Source organism: Hyla sarda, chromosome 1 (assembly GCF_029499605.1).
Source record: "Hyla sarda isolate aHylSar1 chromosome 1, aHylSar1.hap1, whole genome shotgun sequence".
NCBI lineage: Eukaryota > Metazoa > Chordata > Amphibia > Anura > Hylidae > Hyla > Hyla sarda.
The window spans coordinates 288,111,486-288,138,244 of NC_079189.1; the positions used below are offsets into that span (position 1 = coordinate 288,111,486).

Sequence of the window (26,759 nt, forward strand, 5' to 3'; positions counted from 1 at the left end):
TAATACCACTTTACGGTGGACATACATCCACAACTTGTTTATATGGATTGAAAGCCTATATAGCTCCTCCACCTTCAGTGGATTACTATCCACCTTATTGATATCAGCAAACACTATGATTAAACCGGGAATCAAGCCCCCCCCCCCCCCCCCACATGTTTTGGTTGTCACGATGCCGGCTGGCAGGTAGTGGATCCTCTGTGCCAGAGAGGGATTGGCGTGGACCGTGCTAGTGGACCGGTTCTAAGCCACTACTGGTTTTCACCAGAGCCCGCCGCAAAGCGGGATGGTCTTGCTGCGGCGGTAGTGACCAGGTCGTATCCACTAGCAACGGCTCACCTCTCTGGCTGCTGAAGATAGGCGCGGTACAAGGGAGTAGGCAGAAGCAAGGTCGGACGTAGCAGGAGGTCGGGGCAGGCAGCAAGGATCGTAGTCAGGGGCAACGGCAGAAGGTCTGGAACACAGGCTAGGAACACACAAGGAACGCTTTCACTGGCACAATGGCAACAAGATCCGGCAAGGGAGTGAAGGGGAAGTGAGGTGATATAGGGAAGTGCACAGGTGATAACACTAATTGGAACCACTGCGCCAATCAGCGGCGCAGTGGCCCTTTAAATCGCAAAGACCCGGCGCGCGCGCGCCCTAGGGAGCGGGGCCGCGCGCGCCGGGACAGGACCGAGGGAGAGCGAGTCAGGTACGGGAGCCGGGGTGCGCATCGCGAGCGGGCGCTACCCGCATCGCGAATCGCACCCCGGCTGGCAGCGGAATCGCAGCGCCCCGGGTCAGAGGATCTGACCGGAGCGCTGCAGCGGGGAGAATGAAGCGAGCGCTCCGGGGAGGAGCGGGGACCCGGAGCGCTCGGCGTAACAGTACCCCCCCCCCTTGGGTCTCCCCCTCTTCTTAGAGCCTGAGAACCTGAGGAGCAGACTTTTGTCTAGGATGTTGTCCTCAGGTTCCCAGGATCTCTCTTCAGGACCACAACCCTCCCAGTCCACTAAAAAAAAAGTTTTCCCTCTGACCTTTTTGGAAGCCAAGATCTCCTTGACAGAGAAGATGTCCGAGGAGCCGGAAACAGGAGTGGGAGGAACAGATTTGGGAGAAAAACGGTTGAGGATGAGTGGTTTGAGAAGAGAGACGTGAAAGGCATTAGGGATACGAAGAGAAGGAGGAAGAAGAAGTTTATAAGAGACAGGATTAATTTGACACAAAATTTTGAAAGGACCAAGATAGCGTGGTCCCAACTTGTAGCTAGGGACACGGAAGCGGACATATTTAGCGGAGAGCCATACCTTGTCTCCAGGGGAAAAAACGGGAGGAGCTCTTCTTTTCTTATCCGCGAACCTCTTCATGCGTGATGAAGCCTGTAAGAGAGAATTTTGGGTCTCTCTCCATATGATGGAAAGGTCACGAGAAATTTCATCCACAGCGGGCAGACCAGAGGGCAAGGGAGTAGGGAGGGGGGGAAGAGGGTGACGGCCGTACACCACGAAAAATGGGGATTTGGAGGAAGATTCAGAGACCCTGAAGTTATACGAGAATTCGGCCCATGGAAGGAGATCTGCCCAGTCATCCTGGCGGGAGGAAACAAAATGTCGCAAATAATCACCCAAGATCTGGTTAATTCTTTCTACTTGTCCATTGGACTGGGGATGATATGCAGAAGAAAAATTTAATTTAATCTTGAGTTGTTTACAGAGAGCCCTCCAGAATTTAGACACGAATTGGACGCCTCTATCCGAGACAATTTGCGTAGGCAATCCGTGAAGACGAAAAATGTGTACAAAAAATTGTTTAGCCAACTGAGGCGCTGAAGGAAGACCAGGAAGAGGGATGAAATGTGCCATTTTGGAGAATCGATCAACGACCACCCAAATAACAGTGTTGCCACGGGAAGGGGGTAAATCAGTAATAAAATCCATACCAATCAGAGACCAAGGCTGTTCGGGGACAGGCAGAGGATGAAGAAAACCAGCGGGCTTCTGGCGAGGAGTCTTATCCCGGGCACAGATAGTGCAGGCTCGCACAAAGTCCACAACATCCGTCTCCAGAGTCGGCCACCAATAGAAGCGGGAGATGAGTTGCACAGATTTCTTGATGCCCGCATGACCTGCGAGATGAGAGGAGTGACCCCATTTGAGGATTCCGAGGCGTTGGCGTGGAGAAACAAAGGTCTTTCCTGGAGGAGTCTGCCTGATGGAGGCAGGAGAAGTGGAGATCAGGCAGTCAGGTGGAATGATGTGTTGCGGAGAGAGTTCAACTTCTGAGGCATCCGAGGAACGAGAGAGAGCATCGGCCCTAATGTTCTTATCGGCAGGACGAAAGTGAATCTCAAAATTAAATCGGGCAAAGAACAGAGACCACCGGGCCTGGCGAGGATTCAGCCGTTGGGCAGACTGGAGGTAGGAGAGGTTCTTGTGGTCGGTGTAGATAATAACAGGAAAACTTGATCCCTCCAGCAGATGCCTCCATTCCTCAAGTGCTAATTTAATGGCTAGAAGCTCTCGATCCCCGATGGAGTAGTTCCTCTCCGCTGGGGAGAAGGTCCTAGAGAAAAAACCACAAGTGACAGCATGCCCGGAAGAATTTTTTTGTAGAAGAACAGCTCCAGCTCCCACTGAGGAGGCATCAACCTCCAATAGGAAGGGTTTGGAAGGGTCAGGTCTGGAGAGCACGGGAGCCGAAGAAAAGGCAGACTTGAGTTGTTTAAAGGCGTCTTCTGCTTGAGGAGGCCAGGACTTGGGATCAGCATTTTTTTTGGTTAAAGCCACGATAGGAGCCACAACGGTAGAAAAATGTGGAATAAATTGCCTGTAATAATTGGCGAACCCCAAAAAGCGTTGGATAGCACGGAGTCCGGAGGGGCGTGGCCAATCTAAGACGGCAGAGAGTTTGTCTGGATCCATCTGTAGTCCCTGGCCAGAGACCAAATATCCTAGAAAAGGAAGAGATTGGCATTCAAACAAACATTTCTCAATTTTGGCATAGAGTTGATTGTCACGAAGTCTCTGAAGAACCATACGGACATGCTGGCGGTGTTCTTCTAGATTGGCAGAAAAAATTAGGATATCGTCCAGATATACAACAACACAGGAGTATAACAGATCACGAAAAATTTCATTAACAAAGTCTTGGAAGACGGCAGGGGCGTTGCACAGGCCAAAGGGCATGACCAGATACTCAAAGTGTCCATCTCTGGTGTTAAATGCCGTTTTCCACTCATCCCCCTCTCTGATGCGGATGAGGTTATAGGCGCCTCTTAAGTCCAATTTAGTAAAGATGTGGGCACCTTGGAGGCGATCAAAGAGTTCAGAGATGAGGGGTAAGGGGTAGCGGTTCTTAACCGTGATTTTATTAAGACCGCGGTAGTCAATGCAAGGACGTAGGGAGCCATCTTTTTTGGACACAAAGAAAAATCCGGCTCCGGCAGGAGAGGAGGATTTACGGATAAAGCCCTTTTTTAGATTCTCCTGGACGTATTCAGACATGGCAAGAGTCTCTGGGGCAGAGAGAGGATAAATTCTGCCCCGGGGTGGAGTAGTGCCCGGGAGGAGGTCGATAGGACAATCATAAGGCCTGTGAGGAGGTAGAGTCTCAGCTTGTTTTTTGCAGAAAACATCCGCGAAGTCCATATAGGCCTTAGGGAGACCGGTTACAGGAGGAACCACAGAGTTACGGCAAGGGTTACTGGGAACCGGTTTTAGACAGTTCTTGGAACAAGAGGACCCCCAACTCTTGATCTCCCCAGTGGACCAATCCAGGGTTGGGGAATGAAGTTGAAGCCAGGGAAGTCCAAGGAGAATTTCCGAGGTGCAATTGGGGAGGACCAAAAGTTCAATCCTCTCGTGATGAGATCCGATGCTCATAAGAAGGGGCTCCGTGCGGAAACGTATGGTACAGTCCAATCTTTCATTATTTACACAATTGATGTAGAGGGGTCTGGCGAGACTGGTCACCGGGATGTTGAACCTGTTGACGAGAGAGGCCAAAATAAAATTTCCTGCAGATCCAGAGTCCAAGAAGGCCACAGTAGAGAAGGAGAAGGCAGAGGCAGACATCCGCACAGGCACAGTAAGACGTGGAGAAGCAGAGTAGACATCAAGGACTGTCACACCTTTGTGCGGAGTCAGCGTACGTCTTTCCAGGCGGGGAGGACGGATAGGACAATCCCTCAGGAAGTGTTCGGTACTAGCACAGTACAGGCAGAGGTTCTCCATACGGCGTCGTGTCCTCTCTTGAGGTGTCAGGCGAGACCGGTCGACCTGCATAGCCTCCACGGCGGGAGGCACAGGAACAGATTGCAGGGGACCAGAGGAGAGAGGAGCCGAGGAGAAGAAACGCCTCGTGCGAACAGAGTCCATATCTTGGCGGAGTTCCTGACGCCTTTCGGAAAAACGCATGTCAATGCGAGTGGCTAGGTGAATAAGTTCATGTAGATTAGCAGGAATTTCTCGTGCGGCCAGAACATCTTTAATGTTGCTGGATAGGCCTTTTTTGAAGGTCGCGCAGAGGGCCTCATTATTCCAGGATAATTCTGAAGCAAGAGTACGGAATTGTACGGCATACTCGCCAACGGAAGAATTACCCTGGACCAGGTTCAACATGGCAGTCTCAGCAGAAGAGGCTCGGGCAGGTTCCTCAAAGACACTTCGGATTTCCGAGAAGAAGGAGTGTACAGAGGCAGTGACGGGGTCATTGCGGTCCCAGAGCGGTGTGGCCCAAGACAGGGCTTTTCCAGACAGAAGGCTGACTACGAAAGCCACCTTAGACCTTTCAGTGGGAAACAGGTCCGACATCATCTCCAGATGCAGGGAACATTGGGAAAGAAAGCCACGGCAAAACTTAGAGTCCCCATCAAATTTATCCGGCAGGGAAAGGCGTAGACCAGGAGCGGCCACTCGCTGCGGAGGAGGTGCAGGAGCTGGCGGAGGAGATGATTGCTGAAGCTGTGGTAGTAGCTGCTGTAGCATCACGGTCAGTTGAGACAGCTGTTGACCTTGTTGCGCTATCTGTTGTGACTGCTGGGCGACCACCGTGGTGAGGTCAGCGACAACTGGCAGAGGAACTTCAGCGGGATCCATGGCCGGATCTACTGTCACGATGCCGGCTGGCAGGTAGTGGATCCTCTGTGCCAGAGAGGGATTGGCGTGGACCGTGCTAGTGGACCGGTTCTAAGCCACTACTGGTTTTCACCAGAGCCCGCCGCAAAGCGGGATGGTCTTGCTGCGGCGGTAGTGACCAGGTCGTATCCACTAGCAACGGCTCACCTCTCTGGCTGCTGAAGATAGGCGCGGTACAAGGGAGTAGGCAGAAGCAAGGTCGGACGTAGCAGGAGGTCGGGGCAGGCAGCAAGGATCGTAGTCAGGGGCAACGGCAGAAGGTCTGGAACACAGGCTAGGAACACACAAGGAACGCTTTCACTGGCACAATGGCAACAAGATCCGGCAAGGGAGTGAAGGGGAAGTGAGGTGATATAGGGAAGTGCACAGGTGATAACACTAATTGGAACCACTGCGCCAATCAGCGGCGCAGTGGCCCTTTAAATCGCAAAGACCCGGCGCGCGCGCGCCCTAGGGAGCGGGGCCGCGCGCGCCGGGACAGGACCGAGGGAGAGCGAGTCAGGTACGGGAGCCGGGGTGCGCATCGCGAGCGGGCGCTACCCGCATCGCGAATCGCACCCCGGCTGGCAGCGGAATCGCAGCGCCCCGGGTCAGAGGATCTGACCGGAGCGCTGCAGCGGGGAGAATGAAGCGAGCGCTCCGGGGAGGAGCGGGGACCCGGAGCGCTCGGCGTAACATTGGTAAACCAACACCGTCATCAGGAGGAAACTAGGCAGGCATCCCCTTGATGATATTGATAGTTCACCAAAACATGTAGAGGGCAGCTTGTTTCTCAGTTTTAAAGAGGTACTCCGGTGGAAATTTTTTTTTAAACTGGCTCCAGAAAGTTAAACATATTTGTAAATGACTTCTTTATAACAATCTTAATCCTTCCAGTAGTTATCAGCGGCTGTATATATTACAGAGGGAGTTGAGTTGTTCTTTTCTGTCTTAGCACAGTGCTCTCTGCTTTATCAGGAACTGTCCAGAGTAGAAGCAAAATGTCATAGCATACCTCTCATGCCCCGGACAGTTCCTGACACAGACAGAGGTGTCAGCAGAGAGCACTTGGGTCAGACTGAAAAAAACTACTTAACTTCCTTTGTAGTATACAGGAGCTCATAATTACTGGAAGGATTAAGATTTTTATATAAAGTAAATTACAAATCTGTTTAACTTTCTGGCACCAGTGAATTTGAATTTTTTTTTCCCACCGGAGTACCTCTTTAATCATAGTGCACTGTGTTTGCCGATATCAATAAGGTGGATAGTTATTGTAGCTGTGTAACTAACCATGGGCAGACATAGAACATTTACTACTTTAGCTCTTAACTCAAAAACTTAATTTGGTGTTATTTTATTGGTGTTTTAAGGTTACATATTGGTACATACTTGTTATCGTGCCCCTAGTGTTCTTTTAACTTCTTCTCAGAAAGTACACCTAATAAGTGCAGTACAGGGCACCAGTTCTTATTAACAGACCTGCACACTAGTTCCAAACCCTCTGCCACCAGGGCCCTATTTTAAGTCTGTAACATATTAACATACACACCATCTAAGAAGAAAAGCTTTTTTTTTCATCATTCAAACCACAAAATTGTTGTGTGCCAAGTCTAACAGAGGACTATAATATATAATCATAGAATACCTTTTTTTTTAAATTGAGGATCTCATAAACTATGGTCAGTCATGTATAAATAAAAAATGGCTATAGCTATTGAGAAGGAAGCTCAGAAAGCTTTGAAATGCGTCTAGCACTGACACAGAGATACAGAGTACACCACACCCAAAGACAGAAAGAGCAGCTTCATAAGAATCTGGCACTACACCAAGCTAGGCTCTACTATGCAACCACATGCAGAGCCAAATTCCGACAGATATCACCGAATTAATTGCCACTTAGCGCCCAAACCAACACGAACTGACGCTATTTGTTTTAGTAACTTTTATGATATTGTATTAAATATTTTATTTAGAAATAAATATCACCATCTCATATAGCCTACATATTTCCTACTGAATGGGGGAGATTTATCAAAACCTGTCCAGAGGAAAAGTTGCCCAGTTGCCCATAGCAACCAATCAGATTGCTTCTTTCATTTTTAACAAGGTCTCTGCAAAATGAAAGAAGTTATCTGATTGGTTGCTATGGGCAACTGGGCAACTTTTCCTCTGCACAGGTTTTGATAAATCTCCCCAAATAAGTTTAAATGCAGGGCAAATTGACAAAGTATTGCACTGCTACATTAACCTGTTACTATACAAAATAGCCAGATGTATACGTTGGAAAGAAAAGGCTTACCAACTGCTAGTCCTGGATCACTATTCATTGTCTGGACAATCTCCATACCCTGGAAAATAAAACAATTTAACAACAATTAGCTGAAAGGTACTTAATAAGTTTAACTTCCTTGGGGACAGAGGGTTTTTCCATTTTTGCACTTTGGTTTTGTCCTCCTTACCTTTTAAAAATCATAACCCTTTCAATTTTACACCTAAAAATCCACATGATGGCTTATTTTTTGTGCCACCAATTCTACTTTGTAATGACATCAGTCATTTTACCCAAACATCTATGGCGAAATGGAGAAAAAATCATTATGCGACAAAATTGAAGAAAAATGCAATTTTGTAACTTTTGGGGGCTTCCTTTTCTACACAGTACATTGTTCGGTAAAAATGACACCTTATCTTTATTCTGTAGGTCCATATGATTAAAATGAAGCCCAGTTTTTGTCGCACTTCTGGAAAAAATCATAACTACATGCAGGAAAATTTATACGTTTAAAATTGTCATCTTCTGACCCTTAAAACTTTTTTATTTTTCCGCATACGGGCTGGTATGAGAGCTCATTTTTTGCGCCCTGATCTGAAATTTTTAGCGGTACCATTTTTGTATTGATCGAACTTTATCGATTTTTATTCATTTTTTCATTATATGAAAAATGACCAAAGATACGCAATTTTGGACTTTGGAATTTTTTTTGCGCGTACGCCATTGACCGTGTGGTTTAATTAACCATATATTTTTTGAATTCGGACATTTCAGCACGCGTTGATATCAAATATGTTTATTTTTATTTTTACACTTTTTTTTTAATGGGAAAAGGGGGATGATTCAAACTTTTATTAGGGAAGGGGTTAAATGATCTTTATTAACTTTTTTTCCCCCTTTTTTTTTGCAGTGTTATAGCTCCCATAGGGGGCTATAACACTGTACACGCCGATCTTTTACATTGATCAAGGGTTTCTCATAGGAAACCATTCATCAATGATTCTGCCGCTTGACTGCTCATGTCGGGATCTCAGGCACTGAGCAGTCATTCGGCGATCAGACAGCGAGGACAGCTGTCTTACAACTTTTAGGGATGCCACAATTTTGCCCTGGTGATCCAGACCAGCCCCCTGAACTAACCGGCATTAGTTTACTTTCACTTTAGACGCGGCGTTCAACTTTGAACACAGCGTCTAAAGGGTTAATAGCGTGTGGCACTGCGATCAGTTCCACGCGCTATTAGCCACGGGTCCAGACCCCTGTGGCCCTGAGTTATAGAAAGGGAGTGGGCGGGGGCGTACAGGAACACCCTGCATCCCCAACAGGTTAAAGGGGTACTCCGGTGAAAAACTTTTTTTTTTTTTTTAAATCAACTGGTGCCAGAAAGTTAAACAGATTTGAAAATTACTTCTATTAAAAAATCTTAATCCTTCCTGTACTTATTAGCTGCTGAATACTACAGTGGAAATTATTTTCCGCTTGAAACACAGAGCTCTCTGCTGACATAATGAGCACAGTGCTCTCTGCTGACATCTCTGTACATTTTAGGAACTGCCCAGAGTAAAAGGAAACCCCCATAGCAAACATATGCTGTTCTGGTCAGTTCCTAAAATGGACAGAGATGTCAGCAGAGAGCACGGTGCTCATGATGTCAGCAGGTAGCACTGTGTTTCAAAAAGAAAATAATTTCCGCTGTAGTATTCAGCAGTTAATAAATACAGGAAGGATTAAGATTATTTTATAGAAGTAATTTACAAATCTGTTTAACTTTCTGGCACCAGTTGATTAAAAAAAATAAAGTTTTTAACCGGAGTACCCCTTTAAAACAATCTGTTGTTACCTATCAATACCAGTTATTAGAGGTTTTTCAGAACACATTGGCCTACATTTATTATTATCTTTAGACAGTTTTTGTGTCTATAAAAAGGTGCAAAAAAGGCACAACAGGGTTTATTTGCGCCTTTTTTGCACCTTTTGGTTTACACATTTCTGCAGATTTTTTGTTGCAATCCACTGATTTTGGCAATTCACATGATATGGAAGGGTTTTATGAAAAGTCTCTAAAACTACACCAGCCCAGACTTAGCTTTTTGGTGTATGTGAAGAGAGAAATTTCAGAAAATGTGACCTCACTGACCTGCACAAAATGTATCTCTTACACTTTGCGCTTCGGCCGCAAGCACCGGCCATGAGCACAGAGTCCGCGTGTCCCTGTCTGCCGCCTCCGCCTATGTGTCTCAGCTCTGATGCACGCATCCCCGTCTCCTAGGGCGCACACGCCGGAGCTCTGAAATTTTAAAGGGCCAGTATGCCCATAATTATTGTCATACCTGTCACTACATTATAAAGTTCCTGCACCTCCCCCACTTAGCCTTATGCTACCAATAAAAACTACAGCTCAACCCACAAAATAAAAGCCCTAAAAGAGATTAGTAAATAGGAAAATAAAAATCGAAACACATTATTCATGCCACATGAAATGAAAAAGTTACAGCTTGCAGATACCTCATTCAAAACAATCCAGTTTGGATCGATTTGGGCATCTCCCTCTGGGTCAAGTACAACAGTCTGGTAAGCTCTGAAGTCTGTTAGAGTGATTTCGGCATTGTCTGGACAGACATCAATTTTGTCAATCACCATATCTCTGTCAAAATCTCCTTCGCATGCATTCCCAATACCATTTCCTAAAGAAAAAAAGAAAAAAATTACATCATTTTTCATAAATGTTATAAACCATGGCGATTCTGAGTAACAAGGCATAATCCACAGTTTGGCAATCTTTTTTAAGCTGACATGAGGGACTGAAATGCTAAAGCAACAAAGATACCACAGTAAAATAAACCCTGGAGTAGGTGTTAATGACATCAAATAAGAAAATACAGAGGGCACATATTCTGGCCTCTCAACAGCTGCCATAACAATGGAATTGATTTTGCATAACAGGCATATTCATAATGTTTAAAACATCTCATATTTAAGTGCTGTGAAAGAGCAAGGAATATAGTTAAGTGAACTTTGGGTCGGAAAAGTTTGGGTTCCGGCAAATAGGTTTTCCACAAATCGGCAATGAAATCAGCCCCAAAATATTTGTATAACACTCAGAATGCAAACCTATCAATTTACATTGGAGACACAAATAGTAAAAATACAATAATGGAAAGACTTAAAATCACAATAAAAACACCATTAAAAAGAGCAGCAACAGAACAACTTTATATGCCTCTAACATGCAGGTACACAGTCTTGTATGTATATAACTGATAAAGAAAAACAAACATCTACACCATATACAGTGGGGCAAAAAAGTATTTAGTCAGCCATCAGTTGTGCAAGTTCTCCCACTTAAAAAGATGAGAGGCCTGTAATTTTCATCATAGGTATACCTCAACTATGGGAGGCATAATGAGAAAAAAAAATCCATAGAATCACATTGTCTGATTTTTAAAGAATTTATTTGCAAATAAGTATTTGGTCAATAACAAAAGTTAATCTTTATACTTTGTTATATACCCTTCGTTGGCAATGACAGAGGTCAAATGTTTTCTGTAAGTCTTCACAAGGTTTTCACACACTGTTGCTGGCATTTTGGCCCATTCCTCCATGCAGATCTCCTCTAGAGCAGTGATGTTTTGGGGCTGTCGCTGAGCAACACGGACTTTCAACTCCCTCCAAAGGTTTTCTATGGAGTTGAGATCTGGAGACTGGCTAGGCCACTCCAGGACCTTGAAATGCTTCTTATGAAGCCACTCCTTCGTTGCCCGGGTGGTGTGTTTGGGATCATTGTCATGCTGAAAGACCCAGCCATGTTTCATCTTCAATGCCCTTGCTGATGGAAGGAGGTTTTCACTAAAAATTTCACGATACATAGCCCAGATTCATTCTTTCCTTTACACGGATCAGTCATCCTGGTCCCTTTGCTGAAAAACAGCCCCAAAGCCACCCCCATGTTTCCACCCCCATGCTTCACAATAGATATGGTGTTCTTTGGATACAACTCAGCACTCTTTCTCCTCCAAACACGACGAGTTTAGTTTTTACCAAAAAGTTCTACTTTGATTTCATCTGACCATATGCCATTCTCCCAATCCTCTTCTGGATCATCCAAATGCTCTCTAGCAAACTTCAGACGGGCCCAGACATGTACTAGCTTCAGCAGGGGGACATGTCTGGCACTGCATGATTTGAGTCCCTGGCGGCGTAGTGTGTTACTGATGGTAGCCTTTGTTACTTTGGTCCCAGCTCTCTGCAGGTCATTCACTAGGTCCCCCCATGTGGTTCTGGGATTTTTGCTCACCTTTCTTGCGATCATTTTGACACCGCTGGGGGAGATCTTGCGTGGAGCCCCAGATCAAGGGAGATTATCAGTGGCCTTGTATGTCTTCCATTTTTGAATAATTGCTCCCACAGTTGATTTCTTCACACCAAGCTGCTTGCCTATTGCAGATTCAGTCTTCCCAGCCTGGTGAATTTTGTTGCTGGTGTCATTCGACAGCTCTTTGGTCTTGGCCATAGTAGAGTTTGGAGTGTGACTGTTTGAGGTTGTGGACAGGTGTCTTTTTATACTTTTTTTTATTATTTAATTTTGCAGTTTACAAAAGTAAAGAACAATTCCTCCTGTACAAATTCCATCACTATACATAAAGTAAAACCCCACCCCCACCCGTCGACCCACCCTTCCCCTTCCCAGTCCTACATACATTATTCATTATGAGGGCAGGGAGTCAGGAGGACAGGTAACAGCCAAATAACCTTCAATTCCCCCTTCCCGTATAAATCCCGCTCATATAATTGTAAATTAATCTAGTTGTTACCTTTTATTAACTTATCGTCTTTGTTTTTCCTTTTGTCTGGCTTTTATGCCTGAGTCATCACCCAAAACAGCCCAACAGGGGGGAAAATTCCATACAATCACCAGTTATCTCCTTAATTCTACAATATATTTCTCGCCAATACTTTACAATCTCAGGGCACATCCATAACAGATGTAATTGGCCCGCCATATCACATCTAATACAGTTACTTCCTCTTCTTATACCTATGCTTTCCAGAAAGCAAGATGTATAGTAAAGTCTATATACAATATTAAATTGTGTTAATCTATCATTCAAATTTGGAGTTACCAGGTTACTATTTTTCCGTACAATATCCCATTTTATTATTATACTGGGGCCAATCTCCTCCTGCCATTGTTGAAAGCTCTTATGGAATAATTTATTTTTAGTCAAACTTACCAAGGCTCTGTACACATAAAAAATGTATTTTTCCCTAATCTTGCCACCCATTATTTTTCTTTTGATTTCAGGGTAAACATAATATACATAACCTCCTTTATCAATAAACTCAAGAAACGCCTTTTTTAAACCAACATATTCCAACCATCCACCCTCCTTTAAATTAAATTCTTCTTTCAACTCTGTCCAGTTCTTAAATTTACCTCTCCCCATACATCTTTTATCCTAACACACCTCATATTTCTAAATAAACTCATCTTTCCCATCTCTCTCACTTCGGGTATATTTACGTTGTCCAGTAGTGGTGCCTCATCCATTATTCCTTTTATATCTGTCTCTCTCTTTGATACCTTCCATGTTTTAACCAAGCTTTTAAACATCAACACCTTCCTCCATTCACTTTCTTCTAACTTCCCTGATTCCAACAACTGGAATATATCTATAGATTTCTCACCACTACCGGACAACAAAAAATCAAAAAAGACAAATTCTTTCCAATTAGTCAAAAAATAAATCTGTCCTGCCAAGAAATATTATCTATCCCACCATTTTCCTTCATTTGACAAAAATATTCTAGTTTGATTCTTCTTCTGTTTCTACCCCAAATTAATGAATTGAAAATTGAAATGATTTTTTTAAACAGCTTCATCTCGCACCAAATTGGTGCAGACCCAAACCCAAATACGTACTGAATCTTCATCAAAACTGTTTTAATTAATGTTATTTTTTCCCCTTTTGATAAATTTAAATCATTCCATATATTTACCTTAGCTGCTGAATACTACAGAGGAAATTCTTTTCTTTTTGGAACAAAGAGCTCTCTTCTGAATCATGAGCACAGTGCTTACATCTCTGTCCATTTAAAGAACTGTCCAGAGTAGGAGAAAATCCCCATAGCAAACATATGCTGCTCTGGACAGTTGCTAAAATGGACAGCAGAGAGCACTGTGTTCCAAAAAGAAAATAATTACCTCTGTAGTATTCAACAACTAATAAATACTGGAAGGATTAAGATTTTGTAATAGAAGTAATTTACAAATCTGAAACTTTCTGGTACCAGTTGATTTAAAAAAAAAAGGTTTTCCACCGGAGTACCCTTTTAAATATAATATATAATATTGGCCTCACTCATTGATTTTGGCAGTGCCCCATTTTCGAGAGAACTATTTATAACTCTAATCAAAGCTGTAATAAGAATCTCTCCATATCTTCTATAAATGTCAAAGGGGAACCTATCTCCTCCTGGAGACATGTTGCCCCCAATAGTTCCCAATGCTTTGTATAATTCATTCACTGTCCATGGGCCATTCAGTTCCTCCAGTTCTTCTTCTGGGATTCTAGGTAACTCAATTCTATCCAAATAATCTTTTAATTCCTTCTGACAAAATTTTGACTGTTTTATATAATGCCTCAAAATATGTATCAAATTCTTGGATTATATTATCCGGGTTATTGTGTATCACCCCATCCATGTCTTTATTGGCATGAATACTTCTATTCCCCTGTTGATTGTTAATTAGGGCCATTATTTTTTTTATTAGGTTTCCCCATTTCCATAAATCTCTGTTGACCTTTAAAACTAGCTTTTCTACTACATTTCTCAATTAAATAACTTTCTAGGTTTCTTGTTTCTTGGATCTTCCCAATCCTTTTTATAGTCCTCTGATCCATCTATTATAAATTTTTCCTCTGCTTCTTTTACTATATCAATAAAAAAAATTCCCTCTTATTAAACTCTTTTTTCTTTTTTTTCAATTGCATATATTAGTTCCCCCTGTAAAAATGCTTTTCCTGTTTTCTACACAATTTGGTCTGAGGCTGTACCCCAATTCCTATTAAAAAAATTCAATTAACTGCTGTTTTATTACCTCATTATCCAAAAATTCAAACCAATATGGGTTAATTCTACATGTCCTTGCTAAATTTCCCACTCCCGTATCAATTTTAATACTTAACGGAGAGTGATCCAAAATACAGCGAGTGCAATAATTAATCTTTTTACTCTTTACACTCCCCAAGTTATCACCCAGACACAAATCTATGCGGAACATCTTTTTACTGGTTTTATTCCAACATGTGTATATATATTTTTCCCTGGACTGCGGGCTCTCCATATATCCTTCGTCGCCAAACTTTTTCAGGGGGGTTTGTCTATAGTTCCTTCTTACCTTTCCCAATCTTAACCTGTCTATTATAAATCTTCCTTCAATTAATTTATCATATAACTCCCTATTAACTTTATTGTGTATCATAACTGTAACCCCTCTAGAACATGGGGTGAAAAAAGAGTGATAATAATGTGAAAAATAATTTTTAATTCTCTGTGAAGTTTCTTTGATTAAATGTGTTTCCAATAAACAAATTATACCTGGTAAGTGCTTTTTTTTGAATATCTCCTATTGCTGTTCTTTTGTGTTTATCCCCCAAACCCCTTAAGTTCCATACCAATATGCTTGTACACATCCTATCTTCCTTTTACAATCATTACTTCTTCCTAATGGGAAGGAGGAGTAAGTGAGACAGAGAGAGAGAAAACATTTTTTTTTACTTGTACACAGGACCTCCCATTCCCCCCCCTTCCCTCTAAATGACCTGCCCCAACAACTGACAAGTCCCTATACTAACATGTCCCCCCCTCCCCTCGTGTCTTCACGCCAATTTTTATATTAACCTTTCTACCCTCACATTAAATTCCTTTATCCATTTTTTTATCCTTGACTGTTCATCCAGTCCACTATACCTGCTGGGTTTTGAAAGAACATAGTTGTATCTCTGTATACAACCCGCAGCCTTGCCGGAAACATAAAAGAAAACTTAATACAATTAAGATACATTCTTTTTTTTACTTCTTTGAACAACATACTTTTTTTTGTGTTTCAAATGAATAGTCAGGAAATGCCATTACTCTATTATTAATGTACATGACATTATTTTTCTTTCTCAATACACATAAAATCCTTTCCCTGTCTCCTTCATTTAACAATTTTATCAACATTTTTCTGGGCCTACTACCCAGTGGGAGCTGCCTCATCGGACCCTGTGGGCTCTCACAATACCAAATGAGGGGGACAAGTTCCCCTCCTCACACTCCTCAGTTATCCATCTTTGCAGGAAACCCACAGGGTCCTTCCCCTCCATCCTCTGGAAAACCCAACAATCTCAAATTTCCTCGTCTAAATCTATCCTCCATCTCTATTATTTTTTGAGTCAAAATTCTTTTCTCGGACTGACTTGTTTCCACCTTTTTTCTCATTATCTCCATTTCTTTCCTCCATTTTTTTACATTTTTCCTTGAGTTTCCTCATGTCATCTCTTATCAGTGTCACATCTGACCCTATACTTCCTATCTGACCAGCTAATCCCTCAACAGAAGCATTATATTTCCCTATTGCCTCCAATATCACTTTCATTGTTACTGTGCAGCCCTCTTCTTCCTCCTCCATTAAATTTTCCTGTGTATTTTGCTTTCCATGTTTATTTTTCCATGTCATTGTTGGGGATGCAACATATTTATCCATTCTCCCTGCATTCCTGCTATCTTTTACCGGGCTTGTAGATTTCCTTTTTGGTGGCATTTTTAATTATATAGACAACGGCAGTAAATTATCCACCTCTTTTGGACTCTATATTGTACCAGACTTAACCACGGTGTTAATTAGTTGGTCAATAGAAGTAATAAACCCAAATTTTTACAAACATCATTTCATTATTCTTTCCTCCACATTACCAAAATATTACACAATTATATTGTCCAATATTTTTTGAAGATCTTCACAGTCCACTCCAACCAAAAGACACATTTATTTTTAGCGTGCCCTTTAATCTTAGCACAGTATGTTAATATTGGCAGATTAGTAAATGATAAATGCATAGGTTGTAGAGTTAATGCATAGATTGTAAAGTTAATGCATAGGTTGTAGGGTTAATGCATATGTTGTAGAGTTAATCCATAAGTTGTAGAGTTCATGCATAGATTGTAAAGTTAATGCATAGGTTGTAATATTAATGCATAGGTTGTAGATTTAAAACATAGATTGCAGAAATAATATATAGATTGTACAATTAATACATAAGTTCTACGGTTAATGCATAGTGTGGATTTGTAAAGTTAGTGCATATTATATAACTTGTAAAAGTTAATATGTGGTTAATACAAGCCACTTCTTCACTATAATTTGTTACTTCTCCAAAAAGGAGTAAGAAGTAGAAGAAAGAGGGGTTTTAGGGAACCAGTCAACCTCTTACTGTTACAAAGGGAGGAAAGAGAAAAAAAAAACTTAAGCGGTCTCACCCGTCTTGCAGTCTCCAGACGTTAGCCAGCATACCCTCCCCCCCGTGCTCTCACCACGGCTGAGGTAAATCCCTCTGCAAAGGGATGCTTCTTTACTGCAGGATGCTCACTTTTTGTATCACTAACTGGCTGACCTCTCTCCGGCTCCGCACTGACCCTGGGACTGCTGTACACATCAGTGCTCTCAAACCGCCAGCAAGTCACCCCAGCTTTCCAGGTCCGCACTCCAGGGCCATCTGCGCCCGTCTCGCCACTGCAGGCACAGCTCTCCACCTGCGACTCCTCTTGCTGCCCCTCCAGCTCTCTCTAATGCTGCACTCCGGCTCCGGTCCTCACTGCTTCCTAGCGTGGGGGGTGCAGACGCCGCTCTCTTAGCGCAGACCCGGCGCAGATCCCCATCCTCTCTGCAACCTCGCAGGTGAGTACCGGATCACGGGGGCTTCCTATCACTATCCGTCTCTCGGGGGCGCTGTTCCAAGGGTCCAGACCCAGGATTAAACCAGGAGGGGTGTCTCACCCCCGGGACTCCGCTCTCACCGGATCCCGCAGTACAGCAGCATGGCGTGGTGCACAAGGTGGAAGGAAGGGGGCGGAGCTTAGCTTAGCATCCTGCCACCATGTTCCTCTCCTGAGGTGTCTTTTATACTGATAACAAGTTCAAACAGGTGCCATTAATACAGGTAACAAGTGGAGGACATAAAGACTCTTAAAGAAGTTACAGGTCTGTGAGAGCCAGAAATCTTGCTTGTTTGTAGGTGACCAAATACTTATTTTCCACCATAATTAGTAAATTCTTTAAAAATCAGACAATGTGATTTTATGGATTATTTTTCTTATTCTGTCTCTCATAGTTGAGGTATACCTATGATGGAAATTACAGGCCTCTCTCATCTTTTAAAGTGGGAGAACTGACTAAATATTTTTTTGCCCTACTGTTTGTACACAAGGAAGGCAATTATTCAGACAATCCATTTATAACTACATTGGTAAAAATAACTGATATGTAAATCACAGTCTCAATATACTTCAATGTAATGCAAAGTGTGCCCCGAAAAATAGGATTCCGTGTATAATGTGCTGTACAGAGACTAAGACAGACCGTACAGAGGGTTGGACCACACAGACACAATTGCTATCAGTGAACACCCAAAATGTCATAGCATACATGCCCAGAAAATAATGAAAAACATAGTCTCACATTAGCAGCACATCAGATATGCATCCAAGAGCACCACAGAGAGCCACACCTATGCCATACAGAGCTTCTTTAGGGCCTGTCTTAGTCTATGTACAGCGCATCATGAATGCAATATTATTATTTTCCTGGAGCACACTTTGAATTACCTTGAAGTATATTGAGACTTTACATATACAGATGGATTGTCTGCATAATTGCCAACACTTTGGCCCAGTCATCACAATCCTTGTGTGCATATTGTTAATGGCATCGCTCTAGCCATTCATTTTGGCCGTGAGAGTCCCGTCTCCCCTAACTGCTGTGGCTCCGGGACTCGCGGTGTGGGACCCACCCGCACGTGTGTCCCGGGCATTGCTATGGGCAATGCTTCGGCTGTTCCATCCCCTCCTGCTAGTTGCGGTGGCTTCAGGACTCGTTATGGGGGACGTGCCCGCATGCGAGCCCCGGGCATTTCCTCACCTTCTTCTGTCCCCAGTCCTCCTGTTTCTGTGCTTTCCTCAGGGCACAGGGCGCACGTGCGCTGCTAGATTTAAAGGTCCAGTACGCCCTTAATTGGTTGCCTGCTGGGCGTACACTTTTTAAGTCCACCACCTCCCCACCATGTTGCCGTATCTTTGTGCTTAGTGAAAAGTGGACATAGGGATTTTGTTCTATTGCTTTGAGGCTCGGATTCCATTGAGGTTTTTTTGTCCACCAGCAAAAACACCAGAAAAAACTCTCACAGCTTTTTATGGCCTTTTGTCAGTTTTTCTTGCGCTTTTGCTGGTGTGTGGAAACAGACATTTTTGTACCCTGTGGCAATTTTTTCACTGCCTTCAGGTACCACTCCATGGGTCAGATGCAGAGCGCCCGGCCCAAGGAATGTAAGGGGGTAAGGAGTGATGTATAGCAAATACATATACAGGGTGCAGAGCATCCCTACTTACCTCTGCCGGCATTATAGTATACAAGGGTGCATAGTGTACCCATGTATACTATACAGGAGCCCAGCTGAGCAGTTCTGGTTTAAGTCTTCCTGCGCAATCCTGTATATACAGCTGTCTATGGATGACTGTATATACAGGATACATTAGGCACACGTCAACAATTGGAAGCTCTCTGTTTAGGAAAACACTGCAGTATGGGAACACTCCCCAGGGGAGAGCACCAAAACTGTACTAACCTCCCCCCTCCGCTTTCTTCTCATTTCAGATATGTGAATGTGGAGGACCACGTTGGATTCAGTGGATTGCGATGATGACCCGCGTTTTTTTAGTCAATAATAGGGTTAGGGCTGTGGGGGAGTGTTTTTTTTTAAATACATTTATTTTTTCAATGTGTTGTCTTTTTTATAATTGAATTTTCAGGCTTAGTAGTGGAAGCTAACACATTATCAACATCAATTAGAATAAAAAATAGCTTTTAATTGAGATATACTAAAATTAATATATAAACACAGTACGCATATAGAGCACAAAACATAAGGAGGGTAGAGGTAACAGGTGAAACCCTAATAAATTCCCTACCTAAATAGATTCCTAACAACTAAGTGAAGGACAAGGGTTAGGGGGGCAATTACAATATGTACAATTGGTACAAAAATATATCAACCTCTCTGGCCAACGCGTTTCTCTCCCAGGTTGAGGGGAGTTCATCAGGGATGAGAGGATAATATTCACAATTCAATTAGTGCACAACAAATGCAAAATCATATATAAAAGATGCAAAAACCAATAATGACAATAAATAGATGATAATACATAGGTCCGGGTCCGTCAGTAATAAGTACCGGTCATATATGTGAGTCTGTTAGTGTCTGGTCAAATACATACACATACATTATCATAGCAGAAGGATGGCATTTAGAATATTACTATGCAATGTTAGTAAAGTAATAATAGATTGACTCCAGAGAGAGAAGATGATGTTCTGTTCAAGATACACGCAGATACACCCCTATGTAGGATGATGGTATTCAATTAAGACCACCAACAGAACACTCTGTTCCTGATATTAAAGCAGATTTCAATTTAACAGACTCCTAAAAGTAATGCCAGTTATGTATAGGATGTGATGATATTAATGTGGTCAGGCAATGATGTACTTCCACAGGGTAGGTCAAGTACTAATAGTCACAATTGGGACCAAAATCTCATAAGGCAGGTATGGGTGGATAACCACTAAATAGAAGTAGTCCAAATGGTTCAAAAGACGAATAGATAATAGATAGCCCAGACCTGATACCTGTGGATGAAAAGCCTGGACCACGTTCGACACCGGCGTCCAACGTGGTCCAGGCTTTTCATCCACAGGTATCAGGTCTGGGCTATCTATTATCTATTCGTCTTTTGAACCATTTGGACTAATTCTATTTAGTGGTTATCCACCCATACCTGCCTTATGAGATTTTGGTCCCAATTGTGACTATTAGTACTTGACCTACCCTGTGGAAGTACATCATTGCCTGACCACATTAATATCATCACATCCTATACATAACTGGCATTACTTTTAGGAGTCTGTTAAATTGAAATCTGCTTTAATATCAGGAACAGAGTGTTCTGTTGGTGGTCTTAATTGAATACCATCATCCTACATAGGGGTGTATCTGCGTGTATCTTGAACAGAACATCATCTTCTCTCTCTGGAGTCAATCTATTATTACTTTACTAACATTGCATAGTAATATTCTAAATGCCATCCTTCTGCTATGATAATGTATGTGTATGTATTTGACCAGACACTAACAGACTCACATATATGACCGGTACTTATTACTGACGGACCCGGACCTATGTATTATCATCTATTTATTGTCATTATTGGTTTTTGCATCTTTTATATATGATTTTGCATTTGTTGTGCACTAATTGAATTGTGAATATTATCCTCTCATCCCTGATGAACTCCCCTCAACCTGGGAGAGAAACGCGTTGGCCAGAGAGGTTGATATATTTTTGTACCAATTGTACATATTGTAATTGCCCCCCTAACCCTTGTCCTTCACTTAGTTGTTAGGAATCTATTTAGGTAGGGAATTTATTAGGGTTTCACCTGTTACCTCTACCCTCCTTATGTTTTGTGCTCTATATGCGTACTGTGTTTATATATTAATTTTAGTATATCTCAATTAAAAGCTATTTTTTATTCTAATTGATGTTGATAATGTGTTGGATTCTGAAATTGTGACATCAAGGATTATAAAATTAATCTCTATGGTGTACTGGATCACCAGAAATATCTTTTCATTCCAGAAGTAGTGATAGGTTAGTAGTGGAAGCTGTCCTGTAGATGGAATCCATTACTAAGTCGGGGCTTAGCGTTAGCCCCAAAAACAGCTAACGCTAACCTCCAACAATTACCCCAGTACCCAAAATGTGTATTACATGTTCACTATAAACTCTTATAATGCGTTTTTATGTTAAAATACAAGTCAGACCACTGCTTTGCTCAACTTGCTTTGTATTTTAATGTGATAGCGTTTATGGGCTGGTTTTGCAGTGCCACTGCTGGAATCTGTAGTGCACCAACTGCTTTTAAGAAGCCAGTTAAATGGGTACTCCGGTGAAAACCTTTTTTCTTTTAAATCAACTGGCTCCGGAAAGTTAAACAGATTTGTAAATTACTTCTATTAAAAAATCTTAATCCTTCCTGTACTTATTAGCTGCTGAATACTACAGAGGAAATTCTTTTCTTTTTGGAATGCTCTCTGATGACATCACGAGCACAGTGCTCTCTGCTGACATTATTATAATAATAAGTCTTTATTTATTGTTGTCCTTAGTGGGATTTGAACCCAAGGCCCCAGCACTGCAAGGCAGCAGTGCTAACCACTAAGCCACCATGCTGCCCTTTGCATACATCTGCTATGCACGGTTGCTAAAATGGACAGAGGTGTCAGCAGAGAGCACTGTGCTCGTGATGTCATCAGTGTTCCAAAAAAAAAAGAACTTTCCTCTGTAGCATTCAGCAGCTAATAAGTACTGGAAGGATTAAGATTTTTTTAATAGAAGTAATTTACAAATATGTTTAACTTTCTGGCACCAGTTGATTTAAAAGAAAAAAGGTTTTCACCGAAGTACCCCTTTAATATTCCATGTTACTCCATACTTTAATAGGACCTGTGATCTCTCTGTAAAAAGTGGGTTATGGACATGCTTAGATGTCCGGAGATATCCTCTCTGACAGTCTTGCTACTCTGTCAGATGGGTGGGATGGCATTATTCTGTGTGTGCTGTACCTATAATGGGGGCTGCACTCATAATGGCCGGGACATTTATTCAGCTTCAGACAGCGCTCAGTAAACAGGAACAAAATCCTGCTGTCTGAGCACTGGCTCGTGCAGAATACACACCTCAGCCATTAAGTGTGCAGCCCACATCATAGGAAGTATAGCACACAGTACAATGCTGTTGGAGCAGGGCCATTTGCCGATTGCCCAGAGCTGGCCCCTAATGTGAAGCTACAGCTCGGTTCTCACTGATCTAGAACTGGGGGTGTGCCTGCCGAGCTACTCAATACAAAAAATCCGCTAAAGAGGTGCTGCAGGTTCATCATGCAGGGATGAGTGACTCTATTATCTCAGGAACTTGCATAAATTTAGAAAGTGGATTAATCAGAACAAAATGCATTTACCCGGAGTACTACTTTAACTCAATATATGGTCCACAGATAGAGGAATCTAAGTTAAACTCAAATGTAGGCAAGCACATGCAATCTCTATGTAGATGGCCTCTGGTTGCAGCCAAAACTAAATGTTTTGATAGATGCTAAAAAAATCACAATACATTAAAATCCAAAATGAAGAAAAAATACCATCAGAATCTGCCTGGTCTGGATTAGGCACAAGTCTGCAGTTATCTGGTCCAGGTGGTGCAATATCAGGAATTCCATCATTATCATCATCATCATCACACTCATCTCCCATGCCATCCTTGTCCGTATCCAGTTGGGAGCTATTAATGTCTGATGGACAGTTATCACGGGTGTCCTGATGGCCATCTCCGTCTCTAGTTTAGCATAAACAGAAAATAAATTGAGTTTAGTTGTATCTGTAAATAAATAAAATTTTATATGATGAGTACATTGGTGTATTAGATTCCGTTATTTGATTTTTGCTGACAAGATATTTGCAAATACTTATTTGTGTTATTTCCCTTTTCCTTACCGGTCCTGGTTGGTATCACACTGATCTCCAACTAAGTCATGATCTGCATCTGCCTGAGAAAGAAACATATTTCAGAAATACATGTAAAATAAACTTTTGCCATTACCCAGTTATTATTTCTGTCCCTCATAGATCTTCAAACAAATAACAATATGTCTGCATCAGCCTATATATCCAGCTGCTTCTTTAGGCTTTATAGATGATGGGACAGGTACCACTTTGTAAAGGAATATGTGCGGTATACACCACTAACCCAGGTAGTCTGACACTTTGTGACAACTATCTTCTTCTTACTAGTAATCCTGAAAGTTTGTAGCCATGTTCTCTGTTTCTGTGTTTGCCCAAATTTTTCTAATTATCTGCCTGGTAACCTGATTTTGGGCCATTTTTACACGATCAAGTACCAATATCACTTACCTGAGATTGTATTCTAAGCCTTCAAAAGGCTTGCTGGCTGGATCATTTGTGCTGCCCCATAAATTCATAATTAGCATTGATGTGTGGCCAATAATGAGGAAGTCCCTATGTGATGCATTCTGTCACATAGTGACTTCCTCAGGGGTAAATACCACCCCTGAGAAAGTCACTACGTGATGAAATGCCACTTTCCTCCTAGACCGTATACTTTAGTGCAGACTGGGTGACTGGATTTTCATTTTGTGCCTTATTTTGTACCCTTTATAATGTGAATATTGTTTATATATTTTGCAGTATTGTGACCATTTAGCACTGTGTAGTATCCCAGATATTCAGCGTTGCAGTGTTTGAGACAAAGAGATACATTTATTTCCATTTATACTTATTTTTCATCTATTGATTGTGTACTGCTATTGTATACATTTATTATTAGCAGTTAGTATTACATTTTCATTTCGTCACATGCTATAGAGCCCCATACTTTATCTGAACCTGTAGCAAACTTCTTTTTAAAGTTGTAGAAAATAAAGGCTGTTAATTTTCCATATCTAGTGTAAGTATTGATCTGACAAGATGAAATCTGTTACTGTTTGTTAATTGGAGCAGAAAGCAACTAGGACCAGGTGGTGATATCCAGGATCAGTTGGGCGGTCTGGGACTCCAAGTCAGGTAGTTAATATCCCAAACGCAGTCACATGTAACCAGGTAAAAGGTATTCATAGTAAATATAAGGTGTAAAATATCCAACGCGTTTCAGTCCCTACAGCTTGGACCTTCCTCATAATGTTTGTTAACTGCTTGTCATATGATATACAATTATCCATTGCCTATGGGAGCACTGTTCCTTTTCACTTAGCATCTGCAAAATCTTGCCCAGATATTATGAGACAATGGTCTGGACATCAAGCCAGAAGGAGGACTAATGTATGTATGAGACCTTGACCTGCTCTAAAAAATACTTTTATTATTTGACTCCCAATGCGACAATTTATGCTTTCTTTTTTTTTTACGTTTTTACATTTGGAGGTGTGAATCAGGAATTTGTTGGTATGTGTGTGTTTAATAAAAAAGCAAAAATGAACTAATTTTGTTAGGAAAAATAATTGAACAAAGCAAACAAAGTAATAAATGTGCAATGCAAAGATACTAGATATTACAATCACAGATTAAAATGAAAATCTGTGTAAACTACCTGATCTGGATTCCGAATTGTGGGACAGCTGTCACAAACATCACCTACGCCGTCACCATCTGTGTCTTTCTGATCAGTGTTAGGCACTGTTTTACAGTTATCCACAGCATTTTTGATCTCTGAAAGACAGCAAACAGATACAGTTTACAATATCATAGACGTTTAAGGCATGCATTAGGCGATAATATACAGAGAAAACTCAAAGGCACTATATTTATTGTTTTATTCCACAAAGCTATATCTAACTGTAATTGAAACTGTAATACTATGTTAGCAGTGAAGGAAATTAATTCAGTCTTTAAGATGACCCAAGACTTTGTAGTCTAAAGCTAAACTATGTTTTTTTTTGTAAATGGTGGAGGGAACAAACAGTGTTGTATCCAATAAAAAATCTTGGATATTTGTCCTCACGAAAAATCTTTAGGCCAGTTGGTTCAGAAATAAGGTTTATTGGTGCAACATAGGTTTCGAACCCGACCCGGGTTCTTCGTCAGGCAGTTAGTACAGGCCATTGTAAAAGCAGTAGAATTTAAAACACAATTTTTATTCACTTCCGCTTCAACACATTGCAGAACTATATTGCAGAAAATATCTTAATAAAATAAAAAAATAAAAAAATGGAAAGGACGGGAGGATGGAGGAGGGGACAAATGGAATAGAAAGGAAGAAAAGAAAACAAAATATAATTTATATCATTTATAAAAAAAAAAGGATCCAGATCTTGTTTAATTTAAAATACAAATAAAAAATCGACATTTATTTGGTCAACACGTGTATTGCACATGCGTGTAGGTATTTCTGATAAGTTTAAATTGAGTCCATTGTTCATGCGTACTGAATGATGTGGATGTTATTTGGATTGTACGCATGCGTACAGCTAGCTCTGAGGATTTTGGTGCTCCGGAGGGCTTGATACTGCTGGTGCCTAGCGGTAATTTAGTTCCAGCGATGTTAATGACGTGACTTCTGCATGAGAGGTATTTGGTCCATTTTCATGAGAGATGTTTGTGTAGATTTCAGCATTATATTAAGTCCATTTGCATTTTAGTTAGGACTATATAATAGTTTCTGTAAATTCATTTAAACCTCTCGGCGTGATGGTAGACAACTTATATATCCAAAAGAACTCCCTCTTTTTCAGGGTTTCAAAGCGGTTGGAGATGTCTTCTTTTATTTGTTCAATAGGTTTGATGCTGACTGGGTTTACTGCTAGTTGGTGGAACAATGCCGGGATAAACCATGCAACTGAAACTGCCACTTTATATTCTGTTGGTGTTTGGAAGTTGTTGCATCGTTCTCCCTACGTATTGCATCCCACAAATGCATTCTATCATGTACATCACGAAAGATGACTGACATGTAAGCCTCTGTTTCTCTGGAAATTATTTATTTTGTGTTGTGTTTGATTTCCTTACAGCAAAGACACCTCTTGGTGTTACAGCAATAAACTCCAGCTGATAGATCCGCACCTCTGCTCTTTTGTCTATGTTGCCTTATTTGACTCAGAGCAAGGAGATTTTTTTAAAAGTAGGGGCCCGTCTGTAGGTGATTTGCGGCTGTTCTTTAATCTTGTCTTTTAGGTGGACATCACTTTTCAGAATGTGCAAATTTCTTTTTAGGATAGTTTTTATTTCCTTGGCTTCACAACTATAGGTGGTAATAAAATTGGTTTTGCTGTATTTTTCCCCATTCTTCACTTTGTCCTCTTTGCTTATGTCAGTTTTTAAACATTCACATTGTGTTTTATTTTTACTCATCCCAGTGATGCCTCTATGATGCCTTTGGGGTATTTTTTCTCTTGGAGTCTTTTTTCCAATAGTTTTGCTTGAATTTTGAATGTGGCCTTGTCCGTGCAGGTTCTCTGCACTCTTTGGAATTGGCTATATGGGATGTTTTTTAGCCACTGCTTGAAG

General features: G+C 41.7%; 1 protein-coding gene across 7 annotated transcripts in view; it reads right to left on the minus strand.

The window, feature by feature from the left end:
* The window catches only part of COMP (cartilage oligomeric matrix protein), a 231,355-nt gene that overhangs the window by 12,779 nt on the left and 191,817 nt on the right, over positions 1-26,759 (minus strand). For all 7 annotated transcript variants that reach the window (XM_056574829.1, XM_056574830.1, XM_056574826.1 and 4 more), the window contains 5 exons: positions 24,847-24,965; positions 23,238-23,290; positions 22,886-23,079; positions 9,877-10,055; positions 7,399-7,447 (listed from right to left, as the gene is read on the minus strand). In XM_056574829.1, the coding sequence (XP_056430804.1) occupies positions 7,399-7,447; positions 9,877-10,055; positions 22,886-23,079; positions 23,238-23,290; positions 24,847-24,965 (594 nt within the window). The remainder of the gene's footprint in view (positions 1-7,398; positions 7,448-9,876; positions 10,056-22,885; positions 23,080-23,237; positions 23,291-24,846; positions 24,966-26,759) is intronic.